The 23,633-nt window shown below is 45.9% G+C and overlaps 1 protein-coding gene across 3 annotated transcripts in view; it reads right to left on the reverse strand.

Annotated features, from left to right (window-relative positions):
• TEP1 (telomerase associated protein 1) overlaps nt 1–23,633 on the reverse strand; it is a 1,383,286-nt gene that overhangs the window by 566,166 nt on the left and 793,487 nt on the right. For all 3 annotated transcript variants that reach the window (XR_014966740.1, XM_085618536.1, XM_085618535.1), the window contains exon 35: nt 8,442–8,559. Coding sequence is in view for 2 of the 3 variants with exons in the window: in XM_085618536.1 (XP_085474662.1) it covers nt 8,442–8,559 (118 nt within the window). In the remaining variant the exon portion in view is untranslated. The remainder of the gene's footprint in view (nt 1–8,441; nt 8,560–23,633) is intronic.

A 23,633-nucleotide genomic window follows, 5' to 3' on the forward strand; every position in this document is an offset into this window, starting at 1 on the left:
AAAACAGCAGAGGATTTGGAAAATCGAAACAGACGTAACAACCTAAAAAGTTATGATATAGCAGAAGGGTCTGAAGGCAATGACATGATTTCTTTTCTGAAGGTTCATATTGAACAAGTAGTTGGTTTACCGAAATCTGCAGACTTTGACATCCAGAGAGCACACAGGATAGGTCTTCCCAATGCAGAGGCTCCAAACAGACCACAAGGAATTATTGCCTATTTCCTTTAATATTCTGATTTAATGGCGACCCTTGCTGCAGCAAAACAGCGTAAACAGATGTTTTGGTCTGGTCACAAAATCTTCTTTAGTCAAGATGTTTTAAAACCCAATTGCCGAAAAGAGTTTCTGGAACTCAGGCCTAAGCTTCGATCTAGGAACACTCTATATGGCCTTATTCATCAATGATTTTTCAAAGTAACATATAAAGACAGAACAATTACCTCCGAAGATCCTGGGGAGCCTAAGAACTCTATACCTATGCACAAGGCAGAAGAGATAGAACTTCTTTTATTTTTTTATTTTGCAGGTTCCCATTCGTAATGCATCTGACGTTGTGTCTTTGTTCCCATTGTACATCAGTTCCGTCGTCCATGTTTGGCTTGGTTGCACTGTCCCCCCCAATGGGTGGTAAGTCCCCATGCGCTGTAGTTGTTCAGCTCCTTTTTCATTAACATTGTCCTTCCACTAAATGTTAGTATTTCAGTAATTTATTCTTGGTGTTGCTCAAAGGAGCGGTGTCTGTCCTTCTCGCCCCCCCCCTTCATCTATAATGTCCTTTCTGTTTGTGATTAATATGGCTAAAGTCCTGCAGCTTTTTTGTCATCTTTTTTGCATATATATTTCAGAGGAGACAATGTTTTTTCCTTCTTATGACTCCCTTTCCTTCCCCATCTTTTTTTCCAATATATCACAGCGATCTTTTCCATTTTCAACTTTGTTTCTGTGGTCTTTTACTATTCTCTACTTGACTGGATCGGTCTAGGAATGCGTGTTGGATACTTTGTTCACTTTTCTATCTCTTTCCTCATGTTTTATCAATTCCTTTATTCAACTATTCATTTCGTGTTTGTAGGTTCTTATGTATATTCAGATCTGTATTGCCTTCTATCATTTTCGTTTTGGTTGATTAAGTCTTCCATTTATTTTAGGTTTCATTTATGTCATGATAAAAGTTTTACAATTTTAATCTTGAAATTCTCTCACATCCTTTCTCATGAGTAACTCACGTATGGTGTCATGGAATGTTAAATGTCTTCGTAACCTGGTTAAAAAGCAGAGTTTTGACTCACTTATCAAAATTGAACTGTCAAATTGCTTTGCTACAAGAAACGCATCATAATGAACAAAACAAATTCGATTAAGAGACAATGGGTTGGGAATGTTTTCAGTTCCCTGCTGTACATAACAAAAATGGCGTTCTTGTATTGTTTCATAAATTGTTAAATATTCAATTGCTAAATGTATTCAAAGATGATGCTGGAAGGTGGCTTCCGATAGACGTGATGATAAATAATACACAATTTACGATTTGCAATGTATGGGCCAAACGGAGTGGATCTATTATTTTGGAATTACTTTTCTTCTATGTTGTCCTCCCATGCATCAGAAAACCTGATAGTTTATGGCGATTGCAATCAACTTATGGACCCATTTTTAGATCGCAGATCACAGACCAAATTCGTCCCAAATAAAATGCAGAGAGCCTTCCAGAAAGCCATTTCTGCTAGAGGGTTGATTGATGTATGGAGAGCATATGATGTTTTGGAATTCACTTTCTTTTTCCCCATTCATTGGCCCTATTCCAGAATAGATTACTCATTTTTTACCCAACATACTCTTCAATTTTTAACACATGTAGAAATAGAATCAATTCTTATTTCAGATCACGCCCCCCTTATTGTAGATCTTGATTATCCTAACCCCATTTCCTCCAACCGTAGATGGAGATTTAATAATTCCCTTTTATTGGATCAAAAGTTCACAGAACATTTCATAGTTTTTCTACAAGAATATTTCATAAACAATCTTCCTTCAGCTACGCAGATGAATGTTGTCTGGGATGCTTTTAAAGCAACCGCAAGAGGTCTTATAATAGACTTTGTAGCTAGAAAAAAGAAAAGACTTCTTAGAGATTCCAAGCAACTCTGAGAGCAGATTAGAATCTAGGGGCACAACATTTTTCCTCTAATGGTAGTGATACGTTATCTAAACTTATTAAAGTCAAGTTGCAATACAACAAACAAGCCTGGGACAATGCTTGTGGTACCCTACTTCGTTTCAATGCAAAAATGTATGTAGGTCGCAACAAAGCAGGTAAATCCTTGGCAAATTACCTAAAAATGTAAAAACAAAAATCTAAGATTGTTGCCATTACAGACCCAACTGGGGTCCGGCGTATTAGGGATCAGGGAAGTTTATAAACCCCTGAATCATTTCCCTCTACTGAACAATTAGATACTATTTTCAATCAATCCTTAAAAACCTCGATAACAAGGTAGATTTATTTTCCCTAGATACACCTTTATCTGAATAAGAACTATTAAATGCCATAAATCAGCTCCCCAAAGATAAGACTCCTGGGTCGGACGGCTTTACTGTACACTTTTATTTGTATTTTAGACATCCTTTAATTCCTAAATTACTATTTCTCATGAATATACACAAGACTCCTTTACTCAGGCCATGTTCTGTTTACTCCCTAAAAAAGATGAAGATTTTTCTCAGTGTAGTAATTATAGACCTATCTCACTGATCAATACTGATTGTAAGATTTTCACTAAATTATTGGCTCTCCGGATTAACTCCGTAATTCCTGACTAAAGTTGATATGCATCAGTCTGGTTTTATGAAGGGAAGATCTATTCCAGACAACACTAGAACCTTCCTTAACATTATTCACTTAGCTGCTAAACTTAGCTCTCGCTTAGCTGCCATAACGCTGGATGCTGAGAAGGCTTTCGATCGAGTGAATTGGGAATTTATGTTCGGAGCACTGAAATGGCATGGTTTTAAACCCCAATTTATCCAATACATTAAGTTATTATATTCCAATCCATCTACATCTATTTGGGTCAATGGTAAACAATTCAAATACTTCCCCCACCACAGAGATACTGGGCAGGGATGCCCATTGTATCCCCTCTTATTTATTTTATCATTAGAACCCTTCTGGAAACAATTCGTTGATCCCCCCCAAATTTCCTGGTTTTCATTTAAAAAATCTAGATATAAAGTACACTGGGTATGCAGATGTAATTTATTTATATATATCTAACCCCACTACATCCCTGCGGGAATTCTTTTCACTATTGAACACATACTCCGTTGTTTCAGGTTATAAAGTGAATATTAATAAGTCACAAGTATTAACACCGAATAAATATTTTCCCCCTCATATGTTTAAAGACTCTGGTTTCAAATGGAATTCGAAAGGTATTAAATGTCTAGGTATCCTCTATTCTAATAATATTAAGGAAACTATTAAGATTAACAGGAATGCGATTATGACTAAAGATAATGCACTAATAGATGGTTGGTCTCCTCTATTTCTTTCCCGGTGGGGTAGGCTGGCTACAATCAAAATTATATTACCTATTGTTAATTTTTATTTGTCAATGCTTCCTATATATCTCTTCCGCATAATTTCTTTAAAATTATTAATCGTTCCTTAACGTAATTTTTATGGAACAAACGCAAACCTCGAATTGCTTTAGCTCGCCTTCAACAACCTAAAGATTCCGGTGGGGTTAATTTTCCTAATCTTAGAACATATCACTCGGCTTTCACATTGAAACATATTTGGGTTTCACTTTCTGAAAATCTCGCACACTCATCCACAGTTTGGGGGCAGTTAGATCATGCACAATCTTCTCCTTTTGGTTTCAAGGATGTGGCCCGTATCACCCAACTCCCAAAAGGTTTTATTTTCCTAATACTTACCCATTCTATAGCTATTATCAAACCTTTGGTCACTTCTTTAAATTCCACCTCTGAAAATATTTCACAAACCCCAATCTGTTAGAACACAAACAATAAATTAAATAATAGGGTTCTTGGGTGGAAAGAATGGATTAACAAGGGTATTGTCATCGGACAGTTATTTTCTAAAGGATCTTTATTAGATTTTTCTGAGAAACAAGGAAAATACCACATATCTACCAAATATGCTTCTCTTTTGCAAAGTCTTAAACCTCTTATTCTCCTCTACACTGCTCAACAGCCTGCTACAGCTTTAAACATGCAACCTCCTCCTTCCCTAATAGATTTTCCCACACATTTAAAGGCCCCCAATATATACAAATTATTGCTTGGTGTCTCTAAATTGGCAACAAAGTCACAAGTAGAGCTTGTTTGGGAATCAGAATTACATCAAGAATTTTCAGTCCTTACTTGGAAATCGATATGGGCCAAGATACATAACTCGTCTTGCTCATCAAGCACAACACTAACATTATATTATTTTTATAACAAATTATATATCACCCCCACAAGCTTACATAAATTTAAAATTTCCCCTCCTACTAATTATTGGTACTGTACTCATGATAATAGTAGTCAAGTTCAAAGACACTTTATTCGGATAACATCGTATCCATAAAAGCACAACACAATAAACAACAGATTTAAGATATAGAAAGAGAGTCATGACAACATATACTGTACAATAGTCTTTAAATTCATAGAAATTCATTAATGGGTAAAAGCTCAAGGATTAGACATCATTCGGCGTGCACAAACTGCAATTCTCAAGAAAGTGCCTGTGCGAAACACCAGCTCTTCATCATCAAGAGTAAGTAGCCTCAAATGAGCGTATTCCAAAGTGATGGGCATATGCTTTTTAAAAAACGGAGTTAAAAACCACTTGATATACTTTAAATGGTAATTGCAGAAGAACAAGAAATGTAAGATAGATTGACCACTCTGGCCATCACACAGACAGGGTATACAATCAAGGTGAGAGTGGTGGCCGAGAGGAAAACATAATACAAGTTTAATGGTGCCTACCCTTAGGCGAAACAAAAGGCTCCTCTCCCAATGGCTCATAGGCAAAGTAATGTAGTTAGCCAGCGGGTGTACAGAATTTAATGGCCATGTAGCTATGGACAAGTGATTTTTTAGATTCCTTTACAATCCTTTCAGCTCTATATAGCGAGTATAGCGCACTCCTAAGCTTGTTTTTATTCGTGGGCATTGCTGTGGTGGGATCTACGAATATTCTTCCCTTGTCAATGCTACATAGGCTCTGGTACACCCATGAGAGCCATGGTATGTCCTTCCCTTTCGCACATCCCATACAATCACTAATTATCTCTCTTGTTAGGAATACGGCTGGGTTTTACCAAACAGATAGCCAAAAAAGGGCAGGACGGGCCCTGGTAAAATTTGATAAAATTTAAGTTGAGTTCCCTGTGACAAGTATATTGTGGTTTTGAGATTGGGATGCCTAATAACTTCCTGCAAAACCTATTTTCTTCCTGTTGGATGCAGGTACTCTTGGCAAGGCCCCACACCTCAGCACCATACGTGGCTGTTGGCACACATTGAGACTTAAAAAAAATTTCAGGGGCTAAAATGGCACCTGTTCTCTTTGAGCGCGGAAAACTAAAAATCGAGTTGGTTGCCTTTGAGAACTTGCTCCTGGAGTGAGCCATATGCTCAGTCAAGGAGCCGTTCGCAGCAAAGACCACCCCAAGATAAGGAAAGCTGCTGGTGCTCATCAGCTTTTGATTACCCACCGATATGGAACTGAGTTGGCGTTTCTTTGGACCACACAACATTATAAAAGACTTAAAGTTAGTGCGTAGATCCAGGCTATCTATATGGTTAACAAAACCCTGCACTAATGGGCGCAATGAATTCGGAGTGCGGCCCATGAGGACCGCATTGTCTGCATAGAGTAATATAGGGAGTGATTTTCCGTTAATTTTAGGTACATCTTGGGTTAATGTTTTCAATGTTTCATTCAGTCCATTAATATAGATGATAAAAAGGAGGGGGGCCAAGACAGCCCTGTCTGACCCCCCCTTCCTACATCTATAGCTTCGGTGACCTCACCCCCGCATCCGATCCTCACCCGGGCTTTAAGATCTTTGTGGAGGTGTGCTAAAAAAATACACCAGAGACTCATCCAGCCCATAGGTCAGAAGGATGGACCAGAGCTTTGACCTATTAACAAGGTCAAAAGCAGAGGTCAAATCCATAAAGGCCAAATAGACTGGAGATGCCCGCGCAATGGTGTATTTGCCCACAAATAGATTAAGATTAAGGCATTGCTCATTCGTGCCCACCTTACTACGGAAGCCCAGTTGACAGGGATCGAAAATTCCATTATCCTCAGACCATTCTAAGATCTTGTTGTACAGGACTCTACCTAAAATGTTTAAAGTGTAATCAATTAGTGAGATAGACCTGCAACAGTAGGGTTGAGAACAGTCTCCTTTTTTGAAGATCGGAATAATGATGCTTGTGGACCAAGAACTGGGTGACAGAGCATACATTAAGTTATTAAAAACATTTAAAAGTAGAGGAGCCCAAAAGTCTGGCTTCTATTTGATAAGATTAGTCATTTACATATATTTTTGATTACCCTCTTGTTAAAAAGTTATGGTTACAAGTATGGCATAAATTGAATGATATTTTATCTGCAAGTTTCTCTTTTGATGTTATACACATTTTTTTGGGTGGTGCCTTTCCCCTTTGGACTTCTCAGCGTATGGTTGGGAAATTTGTTGACTTGTTTGCTTTAGCATTTCAAATATTCACATCCAATTGGAAAGATACAACTAAAATGTCCTATATGGCATGGTGGAACCTGTTGTGCCATCATCATCGTTTAGATCGAGCCCATGCTACCTCTCTTCCTTGAAAAATTAACAGATTTATTATGGTCACCCCTTACTTCATTTTTATCTAGATGCACGACTCGATCCGTTTCTAAAGTTTGTAATTACGAACCTCCTTAAAAATTACAATGGTTTATTTATTATCCATTTATAGTGGTTAGATATTCCCTTGTTTAATATTACAGTACTATTTATTTTCACCTCTCCTTTCCTTCTCTCTTTGTCTTTCCTTGTCTCTTTCTTTCCTTTTCTTTCTTCACTTTTCTTTGCTTTCACCCTTATAAATTATTAAAATGCACTTGTTTTAGCATTACAGTTACGTATTTGAATTCAAGTTTATGTTCATAATTATTATAGGATATGTATAATTTGTTAAATTCTTATACGTTTATTATCTTTCTCCTATTATCAGAATGTTATATTATTCTTTTGCTTGTTCATATATTCGCGTGGATTGTCCTTCAGATGACTGCTTCTGTTTGATGTAATTGCACACTTTTCCTTATTTTTCTTCAATAAAGCATTTTAAACTAAAAAAAACTCTGATCTCCTCCTCCATTTCCCCTCCCTTTTTGCCATGATGAGTGGTGCAGAGCTCAGACATGTACAAATAAATGGAAATATAATAAATATTTTTAAGTGCTTTAAGGTTAGATATTATTTTAATAATGTGGAATGTTTGGAAAGGTTTTATTGAAAATTAGCTCTTTATACTGTAATATGTGCCACGGACTTCCAGCATTGACTGGCTGAATAAACACCATTGAAATATATGGAAACAAGAAAAAACAAGTAATAAAAACCATAACAGTCTAATATTTGTGAATGTGTTTAAAAATAGATTTGAAAGGTATTAGATAAATACATGCAACTATCCAGTCCTCATATGCGGGCGAAATCACAATGAATGCATGGAGCCCCTTTAATATTGTTACCAAAGGAAAGTGTGCCCACTATGAGTCACAGAACTTTCAATCAAACAGGACACAGGGAACACACATAGAACAAAGCTGGCGAAAACTGGAGAATACAATCTCCAGAGTTTCTGCCATCAATGGCACCTTTTCCAATTGACATCAACCATTCCAGCCATGGACGGCTTAGCTTACCTATCCTAAAAGCCTTTTCCGTTTGTCATATTTATAGACAATCAGCATAGTTTTCAGAGCACTCATCAGATAGGTCATTGGATACCCTAGACACACATTCAATGTGTCACACAACATTGTAGATGCTCAAACCTTAGGATGATTGGATTCATTTTTTTTCCCGAGAAACATCAAAGTACAAGTCACCTGAAATAACTATGCAAAGCCATTAAAATGTTCACCAATCAATAAAGAATGAATTCTCTAAGGACCAAAGACTGGATAAAGATTATGAAGCCAGAGAAACACAAGATCTTCTCTCCAAAGTATGACAGTCTGACACACAGCCAATCCTCATCCAGCCCAGTCACTGTTTGCATTCTTTAAGTACACTGGTATCTTTTCGGCCAATGAATCTCAGACCTTTAGTCCTTCCTTCCTCTCATCATTAGATCTAAATCCAACCCCTTTACAAATATAACAATTGTAGAAGATGTGCTTGTGATACCTGTCCGCTATCTGTGTCCAGGACATGCACAGAGCCCTCGCTTGTTCCTACTGCAGCCCAACGCCCAGTCGAGGAAATGCTCACACATGTAGGCAAAGATGGTACAGCCATGGTTTTGCTAAAATAAAAAGTATAAATATTATGTAAAGGCTCAAAACATTCTTCAAAACTTTATTTTTAGTTTTTAAAAATACATTACAATAACAGTAGTGATATTCAACCGAGTAGAGGTCCAGTCTATAAGCCACTTTTACCATGCAAAATCCAAGATACATTTCCTTTTTTTTACTTTATTGCAGAGCAAAATGGGAGGGGGGGGGGGGGGACACAATACAAATTCAGTTCAGTTGCTGCACTTAGATAGCTGGGTTGTCCGGTAAGTATGTCACAGTGCTGCAAACAGACTAATACTAAAAGGTATACATGATAACAACCATGATATATTTGTTGGTATCACTCGAATCTCCTTCTTGGTGTTATTTTAATTACCTACCGTAGGTTATTGTTACAAGTATGAACAGTCATGTTTCAACGTTGTTACGGTTACAATTATTAATAGAAACAGCATTATCATCATAGTCTGATTTATCCATACATTCGAAGACATAAATATAGTACAGATTAGAAGTTAGTAGACAATTTACATTGTATTTCTTCACCTCTCTAACAAAAAGTTGCAAAGGTTCAGGAGGTTGGAAGCACAAGTAGCACATACATGTCACATGCACCACTTCAATAATTGGATGCTTTATCCATTTGTCTGCAGTTCTTGTTGACATCCAGTCCCATCTCACTGCTTCGCTCCGCCTTGCTAGTACTAAACTTGCCAAATATCTTTGGATCGAAGTTGGAAAATTTCGAACATACCCCAACCCTGTTTTTAAATTGTAACAGGAACGGTTATAAAACCTCATCAGGTCTCGGCTAGACAGCGCATGCCATGTCTTGAAAAGTCATGTTTTCAATTCAGTTGGCTAAAGTCCACCCACAGGCTTTACACTTGTTAATTTCAACGTCGGTCTGAAATCTTTTGTTCCCGTTTGCTACAGGGTAACCTCAAATAAACCACCATCCAGTTGAAGAATAAAGTATGTCATTGGCTATCCCTAAATACTTATTTCATAAACTCTAGATTTCATGACATCTTGTATGTCTGAAGATTTAGTTGGGTTGGTCCCTCACGAAAGCTTGCAAAAGCTTGCAAAAGGAGATTGCATCGTGAGCAATTGCAGATCCCCAGATCTTGCAGGGCAGTTGCTCCAAAGCAGGAGGAAACCTGCAGGGTGGGCTTTCCGTCATGGGATTGAGTTAGTGCCACTTGCACTCTTTTATAAACATCTTAAGCCAATTGGGACATCTCCCTCAATTAATAACCGCGCCACCCAAAATTTTCTAAATAGAAATGAGCAATTCCCAGTAGAAACCAGAAATAGATATCAAGCACTTACTGACTTGGATAGTCCAGACTGACTTAACCAAGTGATTGTAAACTACTCACCGGACTGTGCTGCAATTACAACCTGCCAAGTTGACAACACTGGTAATTTCTCCCCGAATGAGACAGCGAACAACATTTCACCCATCCAGCCGACCACACATGTGCCTGCACATGATCATATGCTTGTAAAGTCCATAATTAGTCACCTTCACCAGGGAACAGTGAGTGCTGATCAGCCACTACAGATTATTTCTTGGAATATGGCCGGAGTAAAGTCCAAACTTAATGATCCAGAGTGGGGAAAGATGGTGGACAGCTGCCATCTATGACTGTTTCAGGAAACCTGGGCAACGGAGAAGGTGTATAGGGTAAGGTTCGCTACATTCAGCATTGAGGCCAGGCCATCCCCAGCTGGTCGCCCGGCTGGTGGGCTAATAATTTGGGTCAAAACACCATTGGACTGTAAAATTAAACTACTTGAGGTAGAATCCCGGGCATAGACATGGTTTGGCCCAAAAGGAATAGCCACGTTACACTAATTAATATATATAACAGGTTTAGTAGCCATCACAGGTCCTCAGAAACCCTAACAACGCTCTCCAATTTCCTTGATACCTGTAGGGAAAAATCTCATCTGATCTTATCTGGTGATTTCAATACGACCTATGAGCCAGTTGACTTTGTACAAGAATTAGTTCAGGAGGAAGAGCAAACTAGGGGTATTAATAAGCTACAGGTACCTGCTATTAAAAGATGTACAAAGGTTGGACAGCAGCTATTGTCTCTTACCTTAGCCCATGGCATCCGAGCATGTAACGGGCAGACACCCTCGGATGAGGAAGCTAGGTGTACGTTCAAGAGGGGGAATGTTAAAAGATCGATTACATCACGGTGGACCTTGTTCGTTGGCCGTATGTCAAAGATATGATAGTCCAAAACCACGAGGATAGTGATCACAAGGCCCTCGTCCTGGAGCTATCTGGGCTCCCTGTTTTGCACAGCCAAACTTGAGTAAGACCCCCAATCGTTACCTCAAATAATAACCGGAGGGTCAAATGGCCCCAGGTTGTGGCGGATGGGAAATTATTTCCTAAGATCTACAAAGAAGTGGCCCAGACCCTTACGGTACTTAGTGATCCTAATAAAAGTGTTGGTTCCGTTTTGGCCAACTTTCAACAATTAACCAACAATATTGGGCCTTATTTCAGTAGATTATGCAATTTCAGCATGCCGAAACGGAATACTGCCTTGTGGTACAACAAGGACTGTAGATTAGCTAGAAACAACTTAACAGTAGCAGTAAAGCAAGGGATACGAGATGACATCAAAAACAAAAGGCAGATGTATAAGAGGGCTCAGGAAGTGGCAAAAAGAAGCTGGGAAGACGACAAATGGCGCACACTAGTTGAGGGTTCAAAACAGAAGGACAGCCAGCTTTTCTAACACCTTCTGTCTAAGGGCTCCATTAAGCAGGTCAGTGAAGATGACTTTTACATTCAACCACATGTTTGGGAGGAATACTTCCAGAAAAATTACTGTGGCACGGTCTCTGTCCCAGAGATAGAATCAGCAGTAGCAATCTGGGATTGTATCCTAACGCCCTTTTAGGACAACGCTGATGGTTTCTCCTTACAGAAAATTGTGACTGCAATTAACTTGCTTCAGACTGGAAAAGCACCAGGCCTCGATAGACTCCCTGGAGACCTGTACAAGGCAGAGCCTAACATTTGGGGACCACTACTCCAAAGGGTTTTAAATGCCATTCTGAAAGGAGGGGACATCCCTCCAACTTGGAAGGGTGCTGTAAATATCCCCATATTTAAAAAAGGTGACAAAGGGGACCCCTCTAATTACAGGCCAATAAGCCTCATTGATGTGCCTCAGAAAGTGTTCTGTGAAGCTATTTTATTACACCTCCAAAACTGGATAGAGGAAAACAATATCATCTATCACAGGCAGGCTTCAGGGCATCTACGAGCACCCTAGACCAAGTGTTTAGATTCTTGCTACTCATCTGGGAAGAAGTGAAGATTAGCAAGGGTCATTTATATGTCAGTCTTGTTGATCTTAAAACAGCATTTGACTCAATTGACCGCAATAAGCTATGGGCTGTTCTGGGAGATTTAGGACTTCCAGGTGATCTGCTTCAACTTTTGGCTCGCTTATACTAAGGCAACTATGCCAAAGTCAGGTGGAACTCTAACGGCAGTCTTTCCAACAATATATTGGTCTCCAAGGGGGTGCAACAGGGTTGCGTGCTCGACCCAACCCGGTTTAAACTGTACATAAATGGGCTCACAAGTGAACTTTATGATTGTGGAGGGGACCCCCCCCCAAAGCTAGCTGGTAGCCTTATACCCTCCTTGCTATTTGCAGGTGACACATTGCTGATTTAAAAAACCCCAATGGGTATTCACAGTGTGTTAAGTAAGTTCACAGAAGCATGCAAAGATCGGAGCCTTGAGATCAACTGTTCGAAAACAATGTTTATTGTTTTTAACCCTTATAAATCCACCAAGGGGAACCCAACATTTAGAACAGGTTAAGGCTTTCGACTACCTGGGAGTCGAATTAGTGACCTAGCATGGTCACCACAAATCCTGAAGAGTGTACTGAAATTACAGTAGGTAGACTGTACATTGCCAAAGAGGGTAAAATGCCCAGCCTTCTGCCCAATCTCATCCATCTTTGAAATACATCGGGCCAAAGGTTTAGGTGCAGCCCTTTGTGGGGCTGAATTGTGGGAACTGGAGAACCTAAAACAGCTAGAGGTCTCGGAAAACACATTTTTAAGGGCTATTCTTAACCTCCCAACGAACACACCCATACTACCATTACGCCTTGACCTGGACTACAGTCCATTTCACACTTTGCTACTCTCAAAGCACTAACGTTCAGGATGAGACTTTGGACTAGTAGTTCTCAGGGCCCTGTAAAGGATGCAGTAGAGGAATGATTAACTCTCCAAAGACAAACAGGGCTTCTGCCCTGGTTTATTAAGGTCAGGGAGTGGCTTTTTAGTTTGGGCCTGGGTGCTACGTGGGAGGATCCACAGTCTATTGGGAAAAACACGGTGCCCCTGCTAAAAATAGGTTCTGGGCATTAGCTGAATCTTCATAACACATTGATGTAGGGGCGCGTGGCACTTTAACCTCTGCGTTTTTAAATTTCAAAAGTTGTTTTAGCTTTAGATTTGTATATGGATGATATAGAAGCTCCTCAGGCACGAGCACTTTATATACAATTTAGGACAGGAATTCTCCCACTGAATGCAATTAAAAATAGTTGGGTAAATGTTAATATATCCCCCTGTGCCCGTCCTGTTGCTCTACCCCACAGACCATAGAACATTTATTTTTCTTCTGTCCCGCGTATATAAACCTGAGGAAATTATAGATCATTCCGGCTTGTCGCCTGCTTTCCTTCTCAAGCTTCTCTGATGTTCTACTCATATTTAGGTCAGACACAACAAAGTGGCTTGTTTGTGCAATATCTAGATATTTTCTCTATGCCTGGTGGCAGAGACCGAAAGTTGCAAGAATAACACTGTGATAAAGGTTCACTCAAAAAGCAGGGCAAGTCATTGGCATAGCTGTTCAGTGGGTCATTAGGGAAATGATGGGCACAGACTGTTTTAATAAATGAGCTTTTTAATTGATTTTATTGAAAACAAAAACTGTAATATTGTTTTAAATGCTGGTTTGACCAGTAAGGCCAATGCTTTTTTAAACTTGTGTTTAATGTGTTTAAACAATAATGTGCATTGTGTGATTTCCTGTGTATGATCATGTTATTGATCGAACAATAAATTATTAATTAATTAGGGCATACTGGACATCAAAGTTATGCAGCATCACCATAGTTGTACATGCAAAGAAAGAAGGATGGGTCAATGTTTCTTTATTCAGGTGGAATTCTGCAAACTCTAAGGTGAGTTCTTAACATGTTCTGATAGAACACAGCCCAAGGTTCAGTAGTACGTAGTATTATGCTCAATTAAGTGCCTGGGACAGCGATAATGACAAACAAGGAAGTTGTCACAACAAGAGCTTCATGGTGGCTTGAGCTTGATGAGTTTTGTGCATTATCCTGAATCAAGCTCAAGTCCAAGCTTGTAGTAGGCACCTTGACAGTGGAGCAAGAAGTGGAGCAAGAAATGGAACAAAAAACTCATATGGCATTCACTAGCTTATTTGTTTTCAATGGAAAAGCATTCCCCAAATATATTCACAGGCCCCAAGGTACATATTTCAGATGTCCAATTTAACAACTGACCCTGTCAGATGTTTAGAAAAGGATATCATGTATCATGCAGGAGAACCCATAGAGGTTTCTAGGCATGGCCGAGTAACAAACCTTCAGTTATTGTCTTTCTACAGGGATCTTCCAAGCAGCTGCCAGAACCTCTGAGTTTATAGAAGAGATGCTAGGGCGGTAGCAGGCTATCTGCCTGTGAACCTGCTTAAGTTGAGGTATGGCAGGGGGCAATGCACAATCTTTCCTTTCTTCTGGACACCAAGCAGGTTAATTTAAGAGGACTGCAGACGAGAAGTATCTTTAAAAAACAACAAATGCCCAGTCCACCAACCTTGCAGTTCCCCTACCACGTTTGGAGACAGGGAAACAGCATGGTGTTTGCCAGCCAGCCTCAGTTGGCTCTGCTGTTAGAATTCCTTGACCTCTATCCTAACAGGAGACATGGCTGTCCTGGGCATGGAAAACAATCAATGAATGACTCTGTAGTGCAGAGAGAAAACTGTGTGCCAAGGCCACAGAATTGCTGTTTCTAAAAACATCTCACTTGGGGGAGGAGCCTAGCGCGCAACCAAGATGGCCGCGTAGGTGCGAGGCTCCCGAGGACCTCCGCGACCTCCTTAATTAATCCTGGCGACATCCTGTCCTTGTTGAGGGGACTGTGTTAGGGAACCCGAGCAGAGGCGCCACCCGTTTTTTGGGCTCGATTTGGACCCCGGACACCAGTGGGAGCATCGACCGAAGTTTGCGGCCTACCCCTCGCGGGCCCCCCGGATTGGAGTAGTGGGGCGATCCGGGGACAAGGTGAATAACATCGGCGAGCGGGGCTGGGCGGCTCGCGTACCCCGCACTTTCACTTTCGCTTCCGCGCCCTCCCTGCCTTGTGGCGAGATCGGGCTGCTGTGCGGAGTGCGGTGGTGCGGCCTTGTCCGGGTGCCCTGCTGGCCCGCCCGCGGTGGGTGGACCCGTGGCTTGGTGGTCGCCCCCCGCCCCCCCCTTGACACCCGTGATTTGGTGTGGCGGCCCGTTTGGAGACCTTGACACGACGGTGGAAGGGCCAGCATGTCCACCAAACAAGATGGCGACCGGGCAAAGCTGAAGACGACCCGCCGTGGCACGGCGCACCAGGCCAATAGTATGGACCGCTACACCCTCCCGAAGGGTTCTCCGGAGGCATCGCGGTCCTCCCCGGCGGGCCCGACGGAGGCCTTTGCCCATCCTGTGGATTTGACTCTCCGGGACGTCATGGGCGCTATCGCCGAAATGAAGGCCTCAGTGGACCAGCGCTTCGATACCTTGGCGCAGAAGATCGATTCGGTCCTGGTGGATGTGGGCCTTGTGAGGGCGGACTTGTCGAAAACAAACGACCGAGTTGATTCTCTGACCCACACCACAACGAGCCTTACAACGGACGTGGTGGCCCTCCAGAAGGAGGTGCGCCGGCTTGGCCAGGCAAGCGCCCTGATGGACCGGCGACTGGAGGACTCGGAAGGTCGGGCCCGGAGGAATAATGTGCGTATCATCGGTGTGCCGGAGGGACGAGAGGCGGAGGCGGCGGATCTCTTTGTTGAAGATCTGATCCTGACCCATCTCCAGCCCCGGGGGCTGAGTAAGTTGTTTGCGGTGGAACGTGCCCACCGGGTCCCCGGGGGCCGCCCTAAGACCGGTGCCCCGCCGCGGCCTCTCATCGCCCGGATCTTTAACTTTCGGGACAGGGACGCCATTCTACAGACCTCCAGGCAGCAGGGACCGGTCAGGATGGACAACATGGATGTGCACTTTTACCCAGACTTTACCCCGGCGGTGCAGAAGCAGCGACAGAGTTTTCTTGGGATTAAACGTCGTCTGAGAGACCTAAACCTCAAGTACTCGATGCTCTTCCCGGCTAAGCTGCGGGTGGAGGTGGATGGTCGTACGCACTTCTTTGACCGGCCCGAGGCGGCTGGGGACTGGTTAGATACTTTGCCTGGGGGTCGGGGCGGGGGGGGAGCGGCTGGCGAGGAGGGCCCGCCGGATCGTAATTGAGGGGTGACTGTATAGGCCCTGCTCTGGACATTCTTCCCTTTGGATATTTTGCATCTGTATTTTACCCTCTCATGGAGGTCGGGTGAGGTCTGCTGGGGGCTTCCCTCCTCCTCTGGGGGACTAGTTAGCATTTAGCTATGGGGCGACAGGCACACTGCACTTTGGGGGGGCTGTCTGGGCTCATGCAGGGGTGCAGGGAGGGGGGAGTTTTGTTGGGAACGGGGGGTGGGGGGGGTGTGTTGTTTGTTGGTACAGCAAGGCAAGCCCGCAATTGTTTTCATGTTAGTGGCATGCTCAGGGGGGGACGACCGATTGTTTCGACGTATGATGGGGGGTAGGGATTTGACTGTATTATCATGGAACGTCAATGGCCTGGGGGATAGGATCAAGCGTGGTGTGGTCCTGCAGTACTTAAAACGTGTGTCCCCAGATGTTGTTTTCCTGCAGGAGACGCACCTGATCGGTAATACCTTTCATGCCATGAATCGGAGGGGATATCGTTTGGTGGCCCACTCCGGCTTCACATCGGGCTCACGGGGGGTGGGCATTATGGTCAAGAACTCGCTCCCGTTGGAGATCGATGAAGTGCGCCATGATGGGAGGGGACGCTATACTGTTCTGGTGGGACGAATGGAGGGTAGAGTGTTTATTTTTGTGTCAGTGTATGTCCCGCCTGGGTTGCAAGCCACTACATTTGCGGATCTGGGGCGCCTCCTTTTGGAGCTTCCGAGTGGCCTTATGGTGGTCGGGGGAGACTTTAATGCGGTTGCCTCTGGGTCTCTGGATCGTCATCCCCCTAGGGACCTCCCCCGGGCACAAGCGTGGCTGCCTGGCCTTTTAGACACGCTGGGCCTGGTGGACTGCTGGCGCTTAAAGCATCCTGTATGGCAACAATACACTTTCCACTCGGGTGCCCATGGTAGCCTCTCACGACTCGATTACATCCTTGTTCCAGCGGCCCTTGCAGGGAGGGTGGGGGAGGTGCGCCATCTGGCGCGGGGTATATCTGACCACTCCCCAGTGTTGTTGCATTTCGATGTCTTCCCGAGGGGGGATGGCAGGGTGGCCCCGATTAACGCCTGGTATCTGCGCGACCCCACCATTCGAGCCGACTTGATCAAATCCTTGCAGCGCTATTTTGAGGAGAATGTGGGGTCGGTTCCATCTGCCATCTCCCTGTGGGAGGCTTTTAAAGTAGTCCTTCGGGGGGAGGCCCTCTCCTTTATTTCCCATGCCCGGCGGCGCGAGCGGGAGGAGGTGACCCGGGTAGAGGCCGAGATTGCAGAGCTGGAGGGTGACCTGGGGAGCGGGGTAACGGAGGCCAAATTGCATGTTCTACACCTAAAGCAGGCGGCCTATCGGGCCCTCGTCACGGAGGCGGCCAGGGGCCTCAGTAGAGAGCAGCAGGGGCGATTGTATGATGTGGGTGACAAGGCTGGCAAATTGATTGCGTGGTTGGATAAGAGGGAGCGAGCGAGCCGTGTGGTGCCTGTGATTGAGGGTGTGGATGGTGAGTGTGTCACTGAGCCGGAAGCCATTGTCTCCTGCTTTGCGGATTATTTCCGCGGAGTCTACTCCCCGGTTTCTTCCTGCTCGGAGGAAGATTCACATGTCTTGCTTCGGGATATTGCACTGCCCTCCCTTGCGGTGGAGGACAGGGATTCGCTGGACGCCCCTCCCACCTCGGACGGGATTGCCTCGGCTATTCGCTCGATTGCATCCGGCGGGGCCATGGGCCCCAATGGTATCCCCATTGAGCTCTACAAGCTACGCCCGGACGTGTTGGCGCCCCACCTGCGTGCGATGTTCCTGACGGCCCACTCGCGGGGCTCCCTCCCGCCGGACCAGCGTCTGGCCACGATTGTGGTGGTCCACAAGGAGGGGAAGCCCCGTGAGCGGGTCACGTCCTGTGGGCCGATCTCTCTCCTGGACGCGGAGCCCAGGGTCCTCGCCAAGGTGTTGGCTGGCCGGTTGGTTGGCGTGGTGGGCGACTTGGTCCACCAAGACCAGTCGGGCTTTATACCACACCGCAGCACGGCGCTTGATCTGCGGCGCTTGCACGGAGTGCTTGCGCGTGCCCCATTTGTACGGGAGCCGGCCATCTTGGCGTCCCTGGATGCCGCCGTGGCGTTCGACGCGCTTGAATGGCCGTGTATCTGGGCGATGCTGGCTGGGTTTGGGTTCGGCCCGGGTTTCGTCAGCTGGGTCAAGTTGCTGTGTTCGGACCCGCTGGCGCAGGTGGTGGTCGGTGGGCGTGTTTCGGCCCCATTCGCACTGGGGCGGGGCACGCGGCGGGGTTGCCCCTTGTCTCCTCTCCTGTTCGCCCTGGCCCTGGAGCCCCTGGCGGAGTGGCTGCGGTGGCGCCCTTCTGTCCGTGGTCTCCGCTGGGCCCCCGAGCGTGGGGGCCGTGTGTCCCTCTATGCGGACGGTGTCCTTTTGTGTCTCGCCTCCCCGCGCAGGTCGCTGATCGTCCTGGTTGATGTTTTGCGCTCCTTTGGTCGCAACTCAGGCCTGGTCATCAACTGGGCGAGATCCTGTGTCTGTGTGATTTCCGGGGAGGCTCCGGTCCTTCCGCGGGACTGTCCTATCCAGATTGCCTCCCGGGGCTTCCGGTACTTGGGTATGTGCATCGCTCTCGACCCGGAGGCCCGCTATGAGCGGAATTTACTGCCCCCCCTCCAGCGTTTAGAGGAGGACGTGGTGCGCTGGCGGCGTCTGCCGCTCTCGCCGCTCGGCCGCGCGGCCTTGTTTGGGGTGATGTCCCTGCCGCGCTTCCTCTGCGCCCTCCAGGGTGCCATGGACTTGGTGCCGGCACGCTACTTCCGGGAGGTGGAGGGCCTCCAACGGCGCCTGTTCTGGGACGGGAGACCGCGCATTGCTCTGGCTAAACTGACGCTCCCGTGGTACGACGGGGGGGTCGCCCTCCCGGACATCGAACGGTGTTGCTGGGCCTCCCAGTTGGCTGCGGTTGGTCGTGGCCTTTGCGGGCCCGCCCTGAACCCGGCATTTGAGATGGACAAGATGCTCCTACCCGGTGGTGATTACAGTCGGGCGCTTTGCTCTGGCGCGCCCGACTCCCGTCTGGCGGGACCGACGCGGGTCATGGTGCGTGTCTGGCGCGCGGCGGGTGCGGCTGTGGGGTGGAGGGACCGTTTGGCCCGGGCGTCGCCGCTGTGTGCGGCTGAGCAGTTGGGCTCCTTGTGGACATCGAAGGGCTTCGAGGGGTGGGACACGATCGGCATCAGCACGGTGGGAGATCTCTGGACGAGGGGGGGATTCAAAACTTTTGAGACACTGCAGGCGGAGTTTCAGCTGCAGGGCACGGAGTACTTTCGGTACCTACAAGTCCGCCATGCGCTGGGCTCCGTCTTCCCGGATGCTGCATCCATTCCGGAGTCTTCCCCCCTAGAGGACAGGGTGCTAGATGGCCATGTCCCCGACAGCACGATCTCCCTCATATATAAGAAGCTGATCAATGATCGATCGTGCCTGTTAACTAGTCTACGCGAGGCTTGGGTGGCCGACGGGCTGGAGCTGGACGACGAGGATTGGCTGTCCGCGGTGGCCTCTCCGAAAGAGGTGGCCATCCCGGCTCGCCTTCGTTTCGTCCAGCTCAAGATCCTTCACCGGGTCTACGTGACGGGGCCCAGGCTTTTACGTATGGGTTTTGCCGGTGACGGACTGTGTAAGCGTGGCTGTGGTGCGTTGGCGACCTTTATGCATATTCTGTGGGAGTGCCCGAGGGTGGAGCGATTCTGGCGTGGTGTGCATGGGGTCCTGCGTGTGGTCACGCGTGTAGCACTGCTGCCTGAAGCGAGGAGGTGCTTGTTGAATGTATGGGAACCGAATGACTACTCGGTTCCCCAGACGCGGTGGGTGACTCTGGGATACATGATCGCGAAGCGTGATATTGCTCAGTTGTGGGGATCCCAGAGGCTCCCTGTGGTGTCGGCCTGGAAAGAGCACATGGATTGGTGTATGTTCCGTGAAAAGGTGGTGTATGTGGCGAGGGGTAAGCCTGGGGCGTGGATGAAAATCTGGGGCCCCTGGAACGCCTATCGAGGGGGTATTTGTGAGCCGCCACTGTTGCCGGCTGCCTCGCCTGCTCCATCTCCCTAGGTGGCCCCCCTCCCCCGGCCACGGACACACGGTCCCCCAGTCCCTGATTTATTCCCAGTCCCCTCTTCAATGTTTTGCTGCTGGTTTGGATCCCCCACTACTGGAGCAGGTGTTGTCATTTTGGATCATGGGCTGCCTTGCGGGTGTGGTTTTTTGATGTTGTTTTGTGTTAAAAAACGGAACCGTACTGTGGGCTGGGGGCGGTGAGGCCTGCACCACTGATTGCTCCTGCTTTCCCACAGTGTACCGCTGAGAGACTTCTTTCTGTACATGTGTACTATACTTTTGATTTGCTAGCGGCCGGCCGGGTGGTTGTAGGCCCATACCTGTAACTTTGCTAAACTGTAATAAACGGTTTCAAACAAAAAAAAAAACAAAAAAAAAAAAAAAAAAAAAAAACATCTCACTTTGGGAGTTCATTTGTAAAAAAAAAACACAAATGTAGTGGTGTGAAAAACCCATGCATAATGCCCACTCGAGATTAATCTCGGTCTTAAGTGCATCTGATGCACCAGCAGATTCATAACAGGCAGAGAGATCTCTGCTAGGCAGGCTGACATTTCTTGATAAAGTGAAGATCCCTAAACAGTTCTCTGCTAGGCGACTGGGGGGTCAGTATGTCAGCTAAACTGGGGGGTAGCCTGCTAAGCTATAACAACCCATAAGTCTGTTCTATGGAAGAGGCACATATGGACCCACTAGAAAAGATGCAGAAGAACTTTACTTGGTAGTACCAGTTGGAGCAATCAGGATGATCAATAACACTGTGGTGTCATTGGTGTTTTGAAGGAATAAGCGGTGCTATAGAAATACATTTGGGACCTCCCCCATTAAAGATGCAATATGGAGTTTTTCTGGGTTGCTTAGGCATATACGGGCTTGTGCCCCGGCAAACAACTCATAAAAAGTTCCCCACATCGAGCAACCAAAGCGACCTCTGATGACTCCGCCATGACAACAATTAGCAGGTACAGTAGACAAAAGAGGCACTCCATCAGAAGGCTGGGATTAAGTCAGAGTTGACAGAGAACAGGAAGTGAAAAGTTGCAGGTTTAGAGTGAATGTCTGGTATCTAGCTCCAGCGTTCTGGAAGGTGGAATTTGGGGGAGCACATGTGGAAACTTGCATAGACAATCACATATAGAAAGGAAAATTGTCCCATGCTTGCAAATAGGGGCAGTTTTGAATTTGTAAAGACACAATGTATAGCTGCTTTGCAAAGTATGGAAGCCAGCGTAGATTTGATCTTGCTGTAGGCAATGTTTGTTTTAATATCAAAGAAATCAACAGTGAAAACTATTCCAGTAGACAATAAAACAGGCCCACAAAAAACACACACACTGACCTACCAGACTAGCCCTTCAGGTGCTCTCTGATTGCCCTGTAGATCAGTCTGATACTGGGCTCCTGAGAACAAAGGTCAGACTCGACTGGTACTTCGACAAAGTGCTAACGAGGCAATCATCACAGCTGGGACTGGTAAGACCTTTATGCATCTGCAGTAATGCAGCCATTGGAACCTTCTAAAGACTCTAGGTGCTGCACTAAGTTTAACAGTATAGTTTTGTACAGATGGTGTTGGCTTCTCATCATGCAGCAGAGATACTTTTACCCACACAATCATGGAATACCTCAACTTCCAGCTCTACAACGATTGCAGAATGACCATCAGAGGCATCCACACCTACAGACTCCCAGGACCTTGCCCTGGCTTTTGCGACACCATCACAGACTTAATCGCTCCACAAGCTATCAACTTCAAGCACTACATCTTCTTTGGGGACTTCAACTTCCACCTCGACGACCCCACAGACACAAACTCCACCAACCTCCTGGAATACATGAGCAACATCAACCTCGCCCAGCTGGTCACAGATCCAACACACAGCGCAGGACACATGCTTTACCCAATCTTCACAGCCAACGACAGAGTCAAATACAGTCATATCATAGAACTCAACTGGACTGCCCACACCATCGCCCACTTCACCATCGCAGGAACCCAAAGCACCGCCACAAGGCCTCCTAGCTCCTGCCTCTGCAGCTGAAACAAATGACAGAGACCCAATGGACGGACACCCTCAACATCACCCAGACCGACCCTGTAACTAACCTGGAACATACCATACAGAACTTCACTACCTTGATCACCAACTGCGCCGACTGAGTCGCCTCCATTAAGTCAGCCAAGTCCTGCACACACACCAAATAAGCCAGCTGGGACACACCAGAATTCTGGAAAATTGAATGCAGTTGCAAACAACTGGAGAGGAGTTGGTGCACCAGCAGAGACCCCATAGACCGAGTCATCTTCAAGTCGGCCCTCAACACAAACCACCAACACCCCAAAGGCATGAAAAAAGACACCCAGGCAAACCACATAGAAGCAAACACCAACCACACCAAGGAACTCTTCAGCATCGTCAGAGTTCTCCTGCCCAGCAGCCACAAAGACTACCACACTAGCTAACTAAGTCCACAACAAAATATCGGTCATCCACAGGAACTTTGAACCGCAACTCACCGACCTCAACAGCCTCCCCACACCAACAGACGCCACCTCCGACCAGTCTCTCACTGTATAAGAACAGCTCACCACCCAAATCACAGCCATCATGAACTCCATCCACTCAGTAGCATCCACGCACCCATGCCCCACTGCCTCTTCAACCTCTAAAGCATGGAAATCAGCTGCCAACTCACCAACATTCTCAACGCATCCATCACCACAGCCACCTTCCCCGACGTATGGAAACATGCAGATGTTAGACCCCCTCCTCAAGATACCCTACGCCGACCCCAGAAAACTCAAGAATTAGTGCACCATCTTGGTGATCACATTTCCCATCACAGTTCTCAAGAAGGCCATCAACCATCAGCTCACTGAACACTTGAACAGAAACAACCTGCTCAACACCTCTCAATCTGGTTTCTGTGTCAACCACAGCACCGAGACCGCTCTGATCGCCACCACAGCCAACATCCTTATCCTCCTAGACAGGGGGGGGGGGGGGGGGGGGGATCAGCGGTCCTGATCCTCCTCGACCTCTCAGCAGCTTTTGACACCGTATCCCACCACATAGTCATCAAGAGACTTCACCACATCGGGATCCAGGGTGATGCCCTCAGATGGATCGCATCTTTCCTTACTGGACAAACCCAGAAAATCCACCTGCCACACCTTGCCTCAGAGCCAAAGAGCATCATATGTGGTGTCCCTCAAGGTTCATCCCTCAGCCCCACCCTCTTCAACAAATACATGATGCTTCTGTGCCATACAACTAGGATTAAAGGACTCAGTACAATGGTAATGATAAATAAAACAATATGGTATTATTACATTTATTCTAAAATGT

Source organism: Triturus cristatus, chromosome 7 (assembly GCF_964204655.1).
Source record: "Triturus cristatus chromosome 7, aTriCri1.1, whole genome shotgun sequence".
NCBI classification, from domain to species: Eukaryota; Metazoa; Chordata; class Amphibia; order Caudata; family Salamandridae; genus Triturus; species Triturus cristatus.